This window comes from Colletotrichum orchidophilum (assembly GCF_001831195.1).
Source record: "Colletotrichum orchidophilum strain IMI 309357 chromosome Unknown Scaffold_12.1, whole genome shotgun sequence".
NCBI classification, from domain to species: domain Eukaryota; kingdom Fungi; phylum Ascomycota; class Sordariomycetes; order Glomerellales; family Glomerellaceae; genus Colletotrichum; species Colletotrichum orchidophilum.
Window position 1 is genome coordinate 116449 of NW_019172968.1, and position 14336 is coordinate 130784.

The 14336-nt window shown below is 51.1% G+C and overlaps 6 protein-coding genes across 6 annotated transcripts; 3 read left to right on the plus strand and 3 right to left on the minus strand.

Moving 5' to 3' along the window:
- Positions 1-1250: 1250 nt before the first annotated feature.
- On the minus strand, positions 1251-2672 carry CORC01_02152 (cutinase-2; the record flags this gene model as incomplete). The annotated part of the gene is made up of 3 exons (XM_022613803.1): positions 1251-1881; positions 1959-2353; positions 2439-2672. 3 exons carry the CDS (start codon positions 2670-2672, stop codon positions 1251-1253), a joined length of 1260 nt encoding a protein of 419 aa, XP_022479597.1.
- Positions 2673-4230: 1558 nt separating this feature from the next.
- On the plus strand, positions 4231-4404 carry CORC01_02153 (uncharacterized protein; the record flags this gene model as incomplete). The annotated part of the gene is made up of 1 exon (XM_022613804.1): positions 4231-4404. A coding segment is annotated over one exon (174 nt), but the record flags the coding sequence as incomplete, so codon positions are not given.
- Positions 4405-4889: 485 nt separating this feature from the next.
- Positions 4890-5394, plus strand: CORC01_02154 (uncharacterized protein; the record flags this gene model as incomplete). Its single annotated transcript, XM_022613805.1, has 3 exons — positions 4890-5013; positions 5116-5211; positions 5267-5394. The coding sequence occupies 3 exons, from the start codon at positions 4890-4892 to the stop codon at positions 5392-5394; spliced, it is 348 nt and encodes a 115-aa protein (XP_022479599.1).
- A 677-nt stretch (positions 5395-6071) lies between these two features.
- On the minus strand, positions 6072-6808 carry CORC01_02155 (uncharacterized protein; the record flags this gene model as incomplete). The annotated part of the gene is made up of 2 exons (XM_022613806.1): positions 6072-6619; positions 6712-6808. 2 exons carry the CDS (start codon positions 6806-6808, stop codon positions 6072-6074), a joined length of 645 nt encoding a protein of 214 aa, XP_022479600.1.
- Positions 6809-7785: 977 nt separating this feature from the next.
- Positions 7786-8370, plus strand: CORC01_02156 (uncharacterized protein; the record flags this gene model as incomplete). The annotated part of the gene is made up of 2 exons (XM_022613807.1): positions 7786-7947; positions 8017-8370. 2 exons carry the CDS (start codon positions 7786-7788, stop codon positions 8368-8370), a joined length of 516 nt encoding a protein of 171 aa, XP_022479601.1.
- A 278-nt stretch (positions 8371-8648) lies between these two features.
- On the minus strand, positions 8649-13931 carry CORC01_02157 (uncharacterized protein; the record flags this gene model as incomplete). Its single annotated transcript, XM_022613808.1, has 19 exons — positions 8649-9149; positions 9257-9383; positions 9448-9528; positions 9581-9706; positions 9761-10068; positions 10120-10304; positions 10364-10428; positions 10476-10526; positions 10592-10663; positions 10717-10915; positions 10971-11216; positions 11280-11442; positions 11571-12259; positions 12313-12440; positions 12536-12546; positions 12667-12879; positions 12933-13156; positions 13274-13745; positions 13800-13931. The coding sequence occupies 19 exons, from the start codon at positions 13929-13931 to the stop codon at positions 8649-8651; spliced, it is 3993 nt and encodes a 1330-aa protein (XP_022479602.1).
- Positions 13932-14336: the final 405 nt, after the last annotated feature.

A 14336-nucleotide genomic window follows, 5' to 3' on the forward strand; every position in this document is an offset into this window, starting at 1 on the left:
GTCGTCGCTCTCAGCCTCCTTGTACTCCGGCAGACCGGGGACAAAGTCCTCCTCGTCGCTCGATGTCGAAGACCGTCTGGTTGCTCTTCTAGGTAGTCTCACCCGTTCTTTTGTACTTCATGTTGGGGTGGGCCCCGGTCTCTCAATCAATACTATAGTCTTCTCATACCTATCCTTGTACAGCCAATAGTATATGAAGGCAGTAAGTAGAAGGTGCAATAGGTTCTGTAGCATTGCCCTATGTTGAAGCTGGAGTGCATAAACCTCCTTGTTGGAGATTTTCCAACGCCATCACGACCTCAAGATTGTCAGCTTTCACTTTATCATAAATTGTAGCCAGGAGCTAGATTTTGCTCGAGATGCCGGCAGACTCCCCTCCATCACCGGATCTCACTGGGCAGCAGACGCGAACGACGTTAGGAAATGGCGAACGGATGGCCTGCGGCTACTTGCGAGACTGGAAGCCTTGTGGCCTTTCTGGACTCCTCGTTCTTGATGTAGCTCCAGTCCTGAATGTACTTGAAGGGATCGGAGGAGCGCACTGTCAATGCTCCCCTCAGCATTCGTCAGAGTATGCCTATTGCCATCATCTATGGCCGGTGTTCTTCTTTACCGCCTTACCACCCTTTCTGTTGAGCTTCATGCTGGGATGAGGCCCCGTCTTCCTCACCCATGCCATGAGGTCTAGAGGACGTCTGTGCCCGACTTGAATGCCCTATTTGCTGCACTAAGCCTCTAAGGCATCGGGGGTCTCTTGTCTATTTTAGCGAGATAGGATGCCGGAGACAACAGAGTTTTCACGCTTCAACTGCTTTGGCGATGACGGCTGAGCTGTCATTATCCGGACCATCGTTGTGAGAGTTCATCCGCGCGAGGCGATAGAACTCGTCAGCAAGGATAGCAACGGATATGGTTCTGTCGACACTGAGAGGAGCTTCAACAATGTCCTCCCTCGACACCTTTAAGCATCATGGACCCGCCAAGAGGTTTATAGTAGTCTACCTCGGGTTCCGTCTAAGGCAGGGCTGGAATCCCTATTGTCCCTAGTTCTTGCTGCCTGCGTATGCTGTTGGGAATATGAGAGTAAGGATGAATAGACTGATATGTACATCAAAACGGGACGACTCAGGAGATTCATGTTTACGTAGGGACACTCTTTATGAAGTTTTCTCTTCTCATCCTCACATTGCATCTGCAAAATGCCGAGAGGTCCTTTCATGACGCTTCAAATTCTAATTAGATGTCTGGATTCAACGTGTTGTCTCATCCCGTTGAGGGTACTCAATGAAACCAACAGAGTCTACTTCCTCACCAGACTCTCCGTGCATGCCCACAAACGAGTGACCGTCACCCGGCACATATATAGTGCACCTGTCTTTCGTCTTCGTCCCAATCTCCAGATACCTGCTAAGATTAGTAGTAGCACGGAAGTATCCCACGCGGTCCTTTCCCTTCTTTTGGCCGTTGCACATCTCGGCCTTGACCCAGTACTCGCCTTCCCCCAGCCTCAGCTCCTTGTAATCGCCCCCGCCGCCGCCGTGCTCCTGGGGCACCTTGAGACCGTCCATCTTGACGCCGAGCGCGTCGACCCGCGCGGCGCCGCGGCCAAAGATGGAAACCACTCCGACGCTGTCTAGGAGCGCCAGCTTCGTGGCGTCGTTGAACGGCGTCGACGTGCCCGCGGGCGCTCCGCGGTAAATTTGGCCGAACGTGAATCCCACGTCTGTGAACTGTGATAAGTCAATGTCCGAGATGACGGGCACCTTAGGCCAGTTATTATCAGCCGCCAACTTTTGTACAAAGAATTCGGCCGCAGCTTTAGCTGCTTTTCGGTAGTCTCGGTGGCCTGACATCACCGCACCGATTGTAAAACCATTGCGACTTCAATCCTAAGGTGTTAGCCGCGCCATCTCACTGCATCCGGTCCGGATGAAAAAGGGGAGTGATGAAAGACGCACCAGACTGGATCGTCATCGTTGCAGAACATTCGCACCTTTTCCGGTGCCAAACCGGGTATCTTTTTCTTGTTCTGCTTCTGCACGGTGCTGCCAAACGTCACGGCGGCAACGATCCGCTGCTTGTAATTCGGTTCGAGCCTTCCCGATATCACCTTTGAAAGCACCGCAGCTCCTTGGCTGTAACCCCCAACAATAACATCGGACTTTTCGCACTTGTCCATGTAGTCCTTGATCTGGGAGGCCGCTTTCGCGGTCTCATCTCCCGGGCATAGCCCGCTGCTGAGGCAAAGGTTGCCCTGCAGCGTCGCCGCATACTCTATGCCTTGCACAGCAATCTTGTCCGGCTTTAGCGCTGATCGCAGATATGTCGCGAGTTGGGGACCCGGTTGCCGACCCTGTGGTAGATCAAGTCGTTCGTTAGCTCTCGGCGCGGCCAAGGTAGAGGCACTACTGGGAGTTCGCGAGCTGGGGTTTACACACCATATTCGAGTTCTGAGTGCTTCCGCGTATGAAGAAGAACATGATGTCTTTACAGGCGCCATCACGAGCCTCATTTTCGACGACACCATCGTCTGACGAGACTTGCTTTCGGGCTTTTAGCGCGTGGGCGGGTTGCCCTCCTTCTTCCGCATGATCGCTTTGTAATATCACTCTCGCGAGGCCGAGTGTTAACAGATATTGCAATGCGAGTATGACAGCTGTGGATCTCTTCATGATAATTGAAGAAGAAAAACGTGTTGTAATGAGCGTATAGTGGTCAACACTTGATCAACGGTTTTCCCTAAGGAAAGAAAAGAAACACTACATTAACGGAAAATGTCGAGAATTGGTTTTTGCAAGGGGACTGGTTTCTGTCATGTCTATAAGCTACGTTTCCTGAAGCATAAATCATGTAAATTGGAATAGTCAATACGAGCAAGTGTATTTCCTTTCGCTTCAGCAATTAATATCAAGGTATATCAAATGGGGGCCAATGTCTCTTCAACCTTAATTGATTGTACACAAGGGCCACGCCTAAAATTGTGAACGATTCATGCTAGTTTCATTACCCTCCGTGACGGATTACCCGACAACTCCAGTAGTCCAGCGGAAGCAGGGCTGCAACACGGGAATTAAACAGCCTTGATGTGTGATCTTGGATTTACCATTTCCTTCACAATACGGTACCGTGCCTCGAATGCCTCCGCGGTGAGCTCCTTTTCCCTGTCGTTAGTCTGAGATACTTGTCCAGAGACTACCCACCTTGGCTATGGCGGCCGCAATGTCATTTTCTGCGAAAGCCTCGTCGTGATAGCCGTAGCTCTCCATTCTCTCTGACACTTGCTGGACTTGGGCAGAGTTTTATTGTTTCCGTTGGGTCACTTGAATCGAGTTCCCAAGGGTGAGTAGCCTGTGCCGAGTGGAAGGCCCGGCTGTGGGACTACCTATGCAGTCTACCTCGTAAGAATAACGCTGTTGGTTTCGCATATAACAGGGTAGGTAACCGTGCAGTTGGATTGGTGACGAAGGATTGGGATGGATTGAATTGGTTCCGCATGATGTGGAAGTACGAGGTCGGCCGCGCCGGCTAATTGGGGCAGGGCGGGCGGTGGATCCGTTGGATACACTGACTCAGTGGTCGAATTGGACTTCCACAACCAACCAAGCCCCGACCCACCCTCCTCCGGCCGCCCGCTTCTCGGCCTTTGCCATCTCGAGTTAAAAATCACTGCGCCACATCGCCACGTGTGGTACTACCTAGTATACTGTCCTACGAGATTGCCTTTTTACCGGGCGACCGCTCCGTATGCACCACTTCGCTCCGCAAGGCGTACATGTGGACGACCACTTGTGGGAGATCCTTTGAGCTGAATCAAGTTACTCTCTGCTATATATTGTCTTCCATTTGATTCTCATCGTGATGGTCTATGGTAAGGCTTGTCTGCCTCATCTGTCCACTCTGCGAAGATTTTAGGACCAATTGGTCCCTGGCGGACGAAACTGCTTGTTCATTAGAAAAGCGGTGGTTAAAGTTTACAAGGTCCTATACATCCCCAGTATCCCAACTGTACTCACTACCCAAATCCTTATTTTTTGCGTATGCTATTAGGCATACAAGGATAGTGGATAGGGCTCTGTAGGAGTTTGGAAAAGAAAGTAGGCTAATAGACCCGCGTGTGCTCCGGTTCGATGGCACCATGTCGCAGACTAAGAGAGAAGCCACATGACATAAGGTCCAAAACGGTCCCGGTCCGGCTGTCAATTCAAGTACAACCGGCGCTGGCGGTATAGGTCTGACCTTGATCGCAGCCAATCATATCATACTCTGCAAATATTGGTACACGCGGTCCGTAGAGCTGTAAACCTTGTCGCGCTGCTATCGACAAGTGCAGAGCAAGGCGGTACACGGGTACAGAATTCGAACACAAGACCCAGCTGGAAACCTTCGGATCCGACGGACTGTTGAGATGAAAGCCAGAGTTGCCAGCGAGCTTGCAACCGCGTTGGTTGGAGATGAAGGCGGGGAAAGTTGGAATAGTGTAGACAGTTCGGATAGCAAAGACAGTAATAAAAGAGTCTTCACTCAACATCGCCTTTACTAAGGTATCTATGCCATCCCAGAACGTGTTCCACTTTCAGACTGACTCTTTCCGTGACCCGCACAGCCAAAGTCGCACCTCGTCGCCCACCCCAGACTCGCTACATTTACACCAAGTGGGCTTCGGTGCCCAACCAACTATCACTGGATGATAACATCCACACATCCCCGATAGTCTAGTGGTGAGGATATCTGCTTGTCAACAGTCCGTTACAGGGCTCGGGCTCGCAGGGGACCGGGGTTCAATTCCCCGTCGAGGAGTTATTTTTGCATCTCTATGCGATGTATTGCTCTCTAGGATTCAATTCAATGTGGTTGCTAGTCTCTGTTGCATCGTGGCCGGGATTCTGGGCATGAAGAATGGCTGGGTGGCAAAACAACAGGTTATTTCAGGCGGGGCCTTGATTTTGCAGCAGACCAACCTGATCCTGAAGCAGCTGATGCGCTTGGAGCAGCTGCACACAACGCCGGACAGAGGTGTCCTAGTTATTCTGCCGTCGTTCCCAGCTTGTGCCTTTTCTTCTCGAGGTTGCTTACCATTAGATGTATTGAAAAAACATACACATAGCATCGGCAAAGGCAAGACGGAGAAGCAAGCCGGCGTCGAGGAAGACAACGCGGAAGAGGTGGCGCTGAGACTCCTGAAGGAGACATTCGGAGACCCTTCTTTACAAAGTAAAAGTTGTTCAGTGGTACCAACGCTAAACGCCCTATTTTAGACGGAGATAAGCCAATGCCGTGGCTGAGGATGCAGAGGAGTTCCGAACCGCCGCTGTCACCAACGACCAAGATGCCGAGGGTGAGTACTACACCGCCCCAACTGGTAGGCCTCTACTGATGTTTACGCAGACGGAATAGTACTCGGGGCTCTAAACTTACTCGTCTGGAAGTAGAAGAACCAGAAGACTTTGTCATTGACCCGCAGATCAAGGCGGTTGCTTCTTTCAAGGAGCCTCAGGAGGGAATGATCAGGTACTCGTGTGTTCGCGAAACATCTGACTGTCCTAGACATGAGGGTAACTATACAAATCTTAAGGTTTGTCACTCGCATTATGTGTTTCTACCAATTTGCTCTTTGCACTCATCCAAGGTGAAGCATGAGCTCACAACTTTGGACGAATTGCTCTTATCCATCTCATCAAATATTTCAGATCATGATTCAGAATCTGGTTGCACCACAGGTCTGTCGAAAGAAACCTGCACAATCCAGCAGCATACCAGGTTGGATATACTTATGTAAAATGGTAACATGACAATCCCCAATGGTTGAGTTGACGATGCAGATCCATCCACTCCGTGATAGGCGAGCACCACCGCGAGGATGAAGATAGGTACAACCATGCTTCACATAACAATTAGCCAAGTGCAGTACAAGGATGCGTACATTCGCAAAAGACTTACTATGGTGACTTGATATGATACTTATCGACTGTAAAAAGAGTAAAAGACTGGTTGATCCGAAGGAGTATGAGTGATGTTCTTCTACATGGTCAGATTTGACGGGTCCTTCAGGGCATCGACACGTCGTTCAGCACTTACAGCAAACAAACCACCCCGTTGGCCTTTGGATCGTGGACGAAAAAGACGTGCGTCAGAGACGCAGTCAAAAGTGCCCAGAAGCCGGCGTTCTCTTGCCGGGTACAACGTATGACGACTAGCCACGCTCCTAGCACTATGCAAAGGAGAACCTGGATCAGAAGATTGATATTAAGCATGCCGAAAACTTTATCTAGCATGCTCCTAGCTGCCAAAGTGCGCGACTCGGTAGTATCGCCGCTCTCGAAAGGGACCGGGTGCGCCAACGCCCCGGGGAACATGGGTCCAAGTAGACAGAAAACCACGGACGGAACGGTCGGTCCAGTTGCTACCATGGGAAGATCCCTCTTCATGCCTCTCATGGACTGGACATCTGGTAGTCGTGGCGGAGCCACCTCCTGTGGTTTTGATCTTCGGGGCCCCCGCCATTGTATCGGAATTCCGTTCCCTCCGTTGGGCTCGACCGGTTCTCTTCTTCCCTTGCAGGTGAACGGCAGTACAGTGGCATCCTCGGTTCCACAAAGAGATTGAGTCGAAGAAGGGTCGACTGGATGTTACTCGGATGTCAGTAACGTGTTGCAAGATGCTAGCACAAAAGAGAAAGTATATGCGTGGGATAAAAACGGTCCTTCCACGTACGGTGCGTAATGACTGGGTCCTCGTCATTCTCTGGCTTAGGGATGGCCCCTGGTTCATTGTTCTGGATTTGGAGGTCGTCCTGGGTCGTTTGGGCCATGGCTCTGGATTCAATGTGCACACTTGCACTTGGTCCTGGTGATGGTTTCCTTGGTGGTGTACTGCTCCCTTGCGTGCAGTGAGCAGCTGCTCCAGCTGCTCCTAAGTCTTCCAAGTACCTAACCATTCACAAGGTTACGTTCATGACTGTGCCTGGGATGTGAGGGTTTCAACGGAGCAATATTATATATGAAATGAAGGATGTTCCCTTGAGACTGCCTTCGAATCTCGAATGAGTGAAACAAAAGGAACGAGGAGAGGAATACTGAGAAGAATTGATATGAAGTAGGGCATGAGTTTAACAGCAGGGCTTTCAACTGAGGCAGCCAGAAGTTTATGCTACCAGAATCCTGCAGCCCCATTCACGAAGCAAGTTGTCAGACGCGTGGATGAACGTCAACCATTCAATTGCTCCAGCCACGCGCCCTGAGCAAGGCGGATGCCCACGACTTACAAGCCTGCCACACTGAAAATCGAGGCGGGCTTGGTAGCGGGGCCAACGATTCGCTTTAAAGCTTCGGACCATGTCAACGAGGAAAATGGTGGTCGCGCAACAGCGTGAGGATTGGCTTAACCAACCCAAACCAACCCTTTTGGACAGGGCTATGGCGAGTTCGTATATATATATATATATATATGCGTGTGTGTGTGTTTTGGGGGCGATACCGACATTCCCAGCCCGACCATGCACATAAGCCCAATGCCCGACTAACTCTGGCCACCCGCGACCACCACCAGCTCGGGGATTAGAAAGTGTACTTTTCCTGCCAACCTGTCGCCACGCAACCTCCATCGCTTTGTTTACATGCAAGACATATCTCTCGACCACTGTAGCCGGGGAGGTTCCTGGAAGACGCATAAGTCGACACCAGAGGAGTCGACAACCGTGTCAACACATGGTTAAAAATCCGAGACAGAAGACCTTGATGAGTGCGGCTGGTGTCTTAACGAAAAGCAGAGCACAATTTCGACTCGGCCATGTGCAACAAGGCTCAAGATGCCAGACCGAGCGGTACACGACATCTCCTCCCGACAGTTATTGCGGGGTGGGTGTCAGTGATGTCTTCACTCATTCTCAGACGCGTCATACTATTCTACCTCGATGAAGAACATGAGATGAGGTTTGGCTCCTATGATCTATTAACCTTCGGTCACAAAGGGGTACGTCACTCAGAAAGGAAAAGAAGGGGTTCGGTCGGCTTGCTAAAACAAGAAAAGAAACAGAATTCAGAGTCCGGCCGTCATCTCTCCGCCGTCGTCTCATTACTTCTTCTCAACGTGTATTCAATCTCGACCTACTCCTTCAACTTTTTTAGACGAAATGATCTGTGGAAAAATCGGATCATTGCAGGCTTCTTTGCCATCAGCGTTATTGCTGCGGGCGTGACAACGGCGGCACTGGGAGATGACGGGAACAGCTTTGCAGACTTTGCCGCCATTACACCGCTTCTTCTCCCCTTGAGTCTTTGGTTCAGCACCATAACTCACTCCATATGGTATCGTTGGCCATTGTGGCAAAATGCATCACAACGGCGCCCAGGCGATGAGAAGGTATCACAGTGAAGACTTTTCCCCAGAGAACGATACAATGCCGCTCAAGACATGCGGGTAAAGGCAGGAATACCAGCGCATAAGACAAGGTCGTTAGGGCCCAAGGCCTCTGGTGTGCGCCAGAGTGAAGGCTATATTGTTCAGTAGGGATGACTCAATTGGCTTATAGTCGCAAATGGTTTTGCTCTAGAGCAGTATCTGCTAATTTTGATTCAATCGTCTTTTTGTTCACACCAATGATGAAATTATACGGTCCATCAGCGAGGTAGTGAAGGAGTAAAATCATAGGGCTACTCCCGCGGAGCTGCCATGTCCAAGACATCCTCCGCCTCACCAAGTTTCTCAATCTTGCCCTTTGACAACAAGACCACGGCATCTCGCCCCGGCCGCATGCCTTCAGTCACGCCACCCAGCCTATGCGTGATGGCAATGACCGTGTGCCCCTTCTCCGTAAACTCTTGGTGGATGATGTTGCGTATGGTCGATTCGGTCTCGGCATCGAGCGACGATGTGGCTTCGTCGAGTAGCAGGATAGGCATGATTTGTCGACGTTCCGGCTCGTATTCTGCTGGGTTAGAGGAGTGGTTGATAGATTGGAGTTGGACGAGCGCTCGAGCCAGCGCGAATAGCTGCGCTTGGCCGGTGGACATTTGCGGTAGGGAAGACAGTGGGCTGTCCAAGGCGTGATGGATTTCTTCCTCAGAGATTGTGTCTCCCAGGTGGAAGTGTGACACAAGGCTGACTTTCTGAAGAGCCGTGACGATTGTTTCGTCCGGGAGAGAAGTAGAGGGCTGGGTGGTAGGTCAGCATTGGTCTTTAAGAATTCTGTCAAAGGGGATCTTGCATCGAGATTGAAGCGGAGACTAGCATTCCCAAGGACGAATGAATCCTGAGAAACCGTGATGAAGCACTTCTGCCGGATCAACGAACGCGGGACAAGACGCAGGTCGACCCCGTCAATCCTGATACTCCCGGCCTCCGTGTCCAAGAGGCGCAGGAGGGTGAGTAGCATAGTGCTTTTGCCGCTATTATTCCAACATGTCAGCAGAGGTCAGGCTGGGCTATTCGATACACCTCAATGCAACATACCTGCCTGTTCGACCGCAAATGACGAGTTGCTGGCCCGGAGAGACTTTCATGGTGATGTCTTGCAGAGCTACTGCATCGGGACTGTGGAGAGTTTAGTCCATAGAGACGACCACACTATCGATGTTTGCCTTACTTGTATGACACAGTGACCTTGTCGAATTCGACAGCTCCAGATGACGGCCATGCCTCCGTAGGCACGAAGTCCTCGTGCGGCTGATCCTCTTTCGGCGTCTCGGCCTCCAACGTCTTCAAGCGAGATCTACCAAGTCATTAGCAAATTTGTCAGGGAGATGGGGTGGAAGAGAAAATATACATAGCACCCAAAGAGATCTCCATATTCGTCCAGGATGTTACGAGGCTAAGAAGGGTCGTGTTTGCAACTAACACGATATTCAGCGCCATGCCAATCTGTCCGCCAGTCGTCGTTCCCCTGAAAAAGACTGCAATCGCGATGAGACCGGTCGCAATCGCAGCAACCATGAGATCCAAAACGATTCCCAACCACTGCTGAAGACAGAAGAGGATATAGGCCGGCTTCTGGGACTCATCGAGACAGACAACGTTGGCGTGCTCGGCTTGTCCCTCCCAGCCGAAGGCTCGGATGGTCGTGACGCCCTCGACCTATTCTATTGTTAGGCGTAATGCAATCAGAGCCAGAGGGGGAAACGGTACTGATTCGAGGAAGCTCGAGTAAACTGCTGATTGCGACTCGAGATCCAGCAGGCGCAATTGCCGCGAGGTACGTAGGTACACCCGTTGCACGAGGTACACAACCGTGGCGCAGAGGGGTAGCGTTAGGGCCAGCAGCTTCTGCGCGGTGACTAGCAAAACCACCTGTACGAGCAGCTTAAAGATTTCTGTGACCAATATGAGTAGGGAGCCTTTGGTGATGACTCAAGGGGGGGGGGGGGCTTACGAGTTGACATGGACATGATGGCCGGCGGCAACTGCCTATCTACTAACTGCATGTCTTGACTGAAACTGCAACAACTCAGCACAAGCTCCGATCGAGTGGTGTCATGACAAACCGATTCAACGTGACTCCTGTGTCAGTCTTTGAAAAATACGACAATGGGGCGCTACTTTTTAGTCAGTAAGGCATACAGGCGGCGGCGGTGGACAAAGTGAGTGGGATTGAACGAACCCGATGATGGTCGAGAGTAGGCGGCGATGTAGTTCGATGCCAGAAGCGGGCGCAATCAGCATCATTGTGGACCTTTTGAAAAGCCATCAACATCGTAATAAGCCATCGAGAGTATGCGTACTCACCACACCGTCCCGCTGGTAGCAACCCATGCCAGCAGAGATGAGAAAAGATAGCCGCCGATGTAAAAGGTTGTCTGGGATAATGGGGCATCTGTCCACTTTTGCAACCAGTACTGGGGGAACGTTACGAAGAACGAATAAGTCGAGGTGCAAGCGACAAGGATTAGGAAGTTCCGGAGGCCCACGGCCTGGAGGTAGTAACCTGGGGAGAGACGGCTAACTTAGCATGCGAAGAGGCGAGCAGAAGAAGAACTTACTATAGAGAGAAATATCCCCCGTTACCCTGCTGAGATCGGAAGCAGCTTCGGCCAGCTTGAGGTTCTGGTTTTGCACAGTCTTGTCCACCCGGGGCTGCTCCTCAATAGTATCATCCCGTGTCTCACTGATGTTAACTTTGAGTGCGGCATATTTGGGATCTTGCCTCAAGCCAGTCCACGTTCCCTGGTACGCCACTGTGCCGCCGCCGAGAACAACCAGCTGGTCTGCCGAGCTGAAATGCGCAGCTATGTCTTATTAGTCTTTGATATAGTCTCCATGTCAGGATGATCTTTTGGAAGAGGGCGTACTAGAGTGGGTAACGAGGAAGACAGTAGTGCCCGTCTTCTTGAAATGACCTCCGGAACCGAGGAGCTTTTCAACAATTCGACTTTCCGTTTTCCCATCGAGAGCACTAAAACTGTCGTCCAGAATCACGATCTCACAGCGGGCGTATATAGTTCGGGCAAGAGCCTTGGATCACTGTCAGTGAAGTGAACCATTTGCGTCTGAAAGCTGGCGAGACGCCAAAGGACGGAATGGCCGGAAGCCATACTGCGTCGAAAGATAGGATGGAAAGAAGATTGCGATTGCAAACTTACCACTCGCTGTCGCTGCCCTCCAGAAAGGTTCAAGCCCCGGCTTCCTATCATGGTATTATCTCCGTTGGGAAGTGCCAAGAGGTCTTCATCGAGGCAGCATAGCTGAATGACCTCTTGGTACCAGCTTGGTTCCTCCGGAAGGAAACCACAGACTGCTTGCTTGAGGGTTCCGCTGGGTAACCAAGGCGACTGCTCACAGTACCCAATACGTTTCGTTGACACCGATATCGTCCCAGAAGCTGTGGAAACTTCACCCAAGAGGGCTCTGGCAAGCGTTGTCTTGCCACTCCCGACCGGCCCAGAGCACATGACGATCGATCCCTTGTTGATGGCCAGATTGATATTGATGAGGACTGGAGGTTTCGACGGAGTATATCCTTGCACAGTTACAGCTTCCAACGATATGGCGGGTGAAACGTCGATGAGGCTGTCTTCTGTTTTGTTGAATAGGAGTCTCTGGTCCTCCCGGGGTGGCTGCGCGAGGTATTGCTGTATTCGATCGAAAGCCGCTAGTGAGCCTACGGCTTGCGGCACAATCGTCATGATCATATTTGCAGGGTGTGTCACCAAGCCGAGTAACGCAGTGGTCGTGAACGCGGTCTCGGCATCGAGTGCGGAACCATAGAGTCTCGCCACAATAACGTACAGTACGAGCGTGAAGATGGGAGATAAGATACCGAGAGCGTTTGCTATAGCAGTCAGAATTCGAAGCCGCAGCCTCATGTCGGACAAGAGAACATACCGCTCGCATTATACGCGACCATCATCTTCCGAACCTTCTTAGCCATACCCAGCTCTCGAAGGCGCAGAGACTGGATCAGCGATTCTGCATAGGCTAGGATACCAAGCATCTTCAGGCTCTTTACCGAGCTAAGCATTGAAGTAGTCATGGCAATTCGGTCCTGGGTGGCCACGGACCAGTCCTTCTGTTTGCTCTGGAGATTGTTTGCCAAGTATCGACTTACACGAGAGCAGACTGCAGAGATTATTAGTCCTCGTTGTGAGGAGTAGTGCTCGTAATTGACTCACAAAAGATCATGACAAACGGAACACAGCATACCCACCCGACTCGTAGAGCCAGCATCACCGTACCTACCGCAACCTCGATGATATGCGCCCACGTTTCGTGGAACATGGAGGCGGTTTGAACCACGTTGTCTGTATCTGTACTCATCAAAGTCACCGCTTTTGCATCGTCGTAGTCGGTAGACTGCTGATTGAGCGACTTGTCATGTAGGAGACCGACGACAGCACCTCTGATCATGATCTTTAGGCGGTTGAGACGGTGCTGATATGCAGCCTTTGAGATCTAGAATTCAACTTAGTATCAAGCCGAATGAGACCCCAAGGAATGAGACTTACAGCCAAGCCCACATAGACGACGACAGCCATTGACACAACCGAGTACCCGCCCTCTGGAGATTCCTCGGATGACCTGTTTATAGAGCGGATGGCAATGCCGATGAGGACTGGCTGAGCGTAGCGGAACGCGATGAGAAAAAAACGAGGGATGATGGGCGCGAGAAAGTGCGGCAGTATACTACGTAACAGAGCCTTGGGTAGCGTCAACACCTTCTCGGGTTTGTCTATAATGCTGTTAGGACATCCCGACACATTGCGCTATTTGAGGGGAGAGATGAGTGTACCTCTCTGATCCCAAGCATGCAGGGCCTGGTGGCGTCGAAGTTGTGATGATAGCTTACTGTCCATCACGGGGAGCGAGTCCCCAGTCAGAATGTTTTTGTTCCCTCGGGCGAGAATCGGGTTGATCCATCCGAAGAAGGTTCGATCTAAAATGCTGGACAATTCCTCAGGAGACCACTGGTCACGAGGACCTTGCAGGATCGGTTGTTTCCCTCGAAGTTCAACAATAAGGAGCACACCCTTGACGCAAAGATTTGCAAGGGCCGGGGCGACAATCGCGGCGGATTCATTGTCAAAGACCCCGGCTCCTAACTCGACCAGCTCGCAAGCCAAAGTTACAAGCAGGTAGACGATGGCGAGATCCGATGGTCTAACAGACCTGGTGTGCTCTAGGAAGAGCAGCGGGCAGAGGCCCACGCATGCTACCAAGGACGCAATGGCAGAAGCTAGATCAATTCCCAGTCGAGATGTCGAGAATGCGCTCGTGGCGAGAATAATTGACTGAACAAAGATTAAGATTATTGCAACGATCTAGCTTTAATTTAGTTTGGTTTCCAGAGAACTTCGTCACTCATTACTACGTACAACTTTGCCATGGCCGCGATGTTCCGGAACGACCTTGACTGTTTCTTGACGAAGCTTCAATAGGCGGAATGGCAGCAGCAATAGGAATAAGGATGATGCCGCAGTCGATAGGAGGAGAGGCTTTGAAAGCATGATCGTACGAGCTTCGCTGTTGATCATTCTCACCCTCTCATTTCCCCTGCGTCGATTTTCGCTTCTCTTTTCTCTGCGTCTCCCCTGGGGTTTTAGCGAGAGCAGTTATTGAGGAAAAGAGTGGCAGAGAAAGAATTGAACGGCTAGATCTGAACACGATTGTTGTTGGAGCTGTGCCGGCCTTTTGTCAGCCGCGTGCCTTGTGTTCGTATTTGATGAGCAAGGGGTCTGGATCCAGGCCCCAACGACAACAGGAGTGCTTTGGGAAACCGTTGGCCAATTGGTTTCCATTCACGAGGTAGTATGTGAGAGGCGCGTTCGGCAAGATTGGATACGATAGTATTGTGTACGAAGTAGGCGAGATGCGCAAGGTATACGAGGTCTGTTTACTTTCTTGAAACTCAC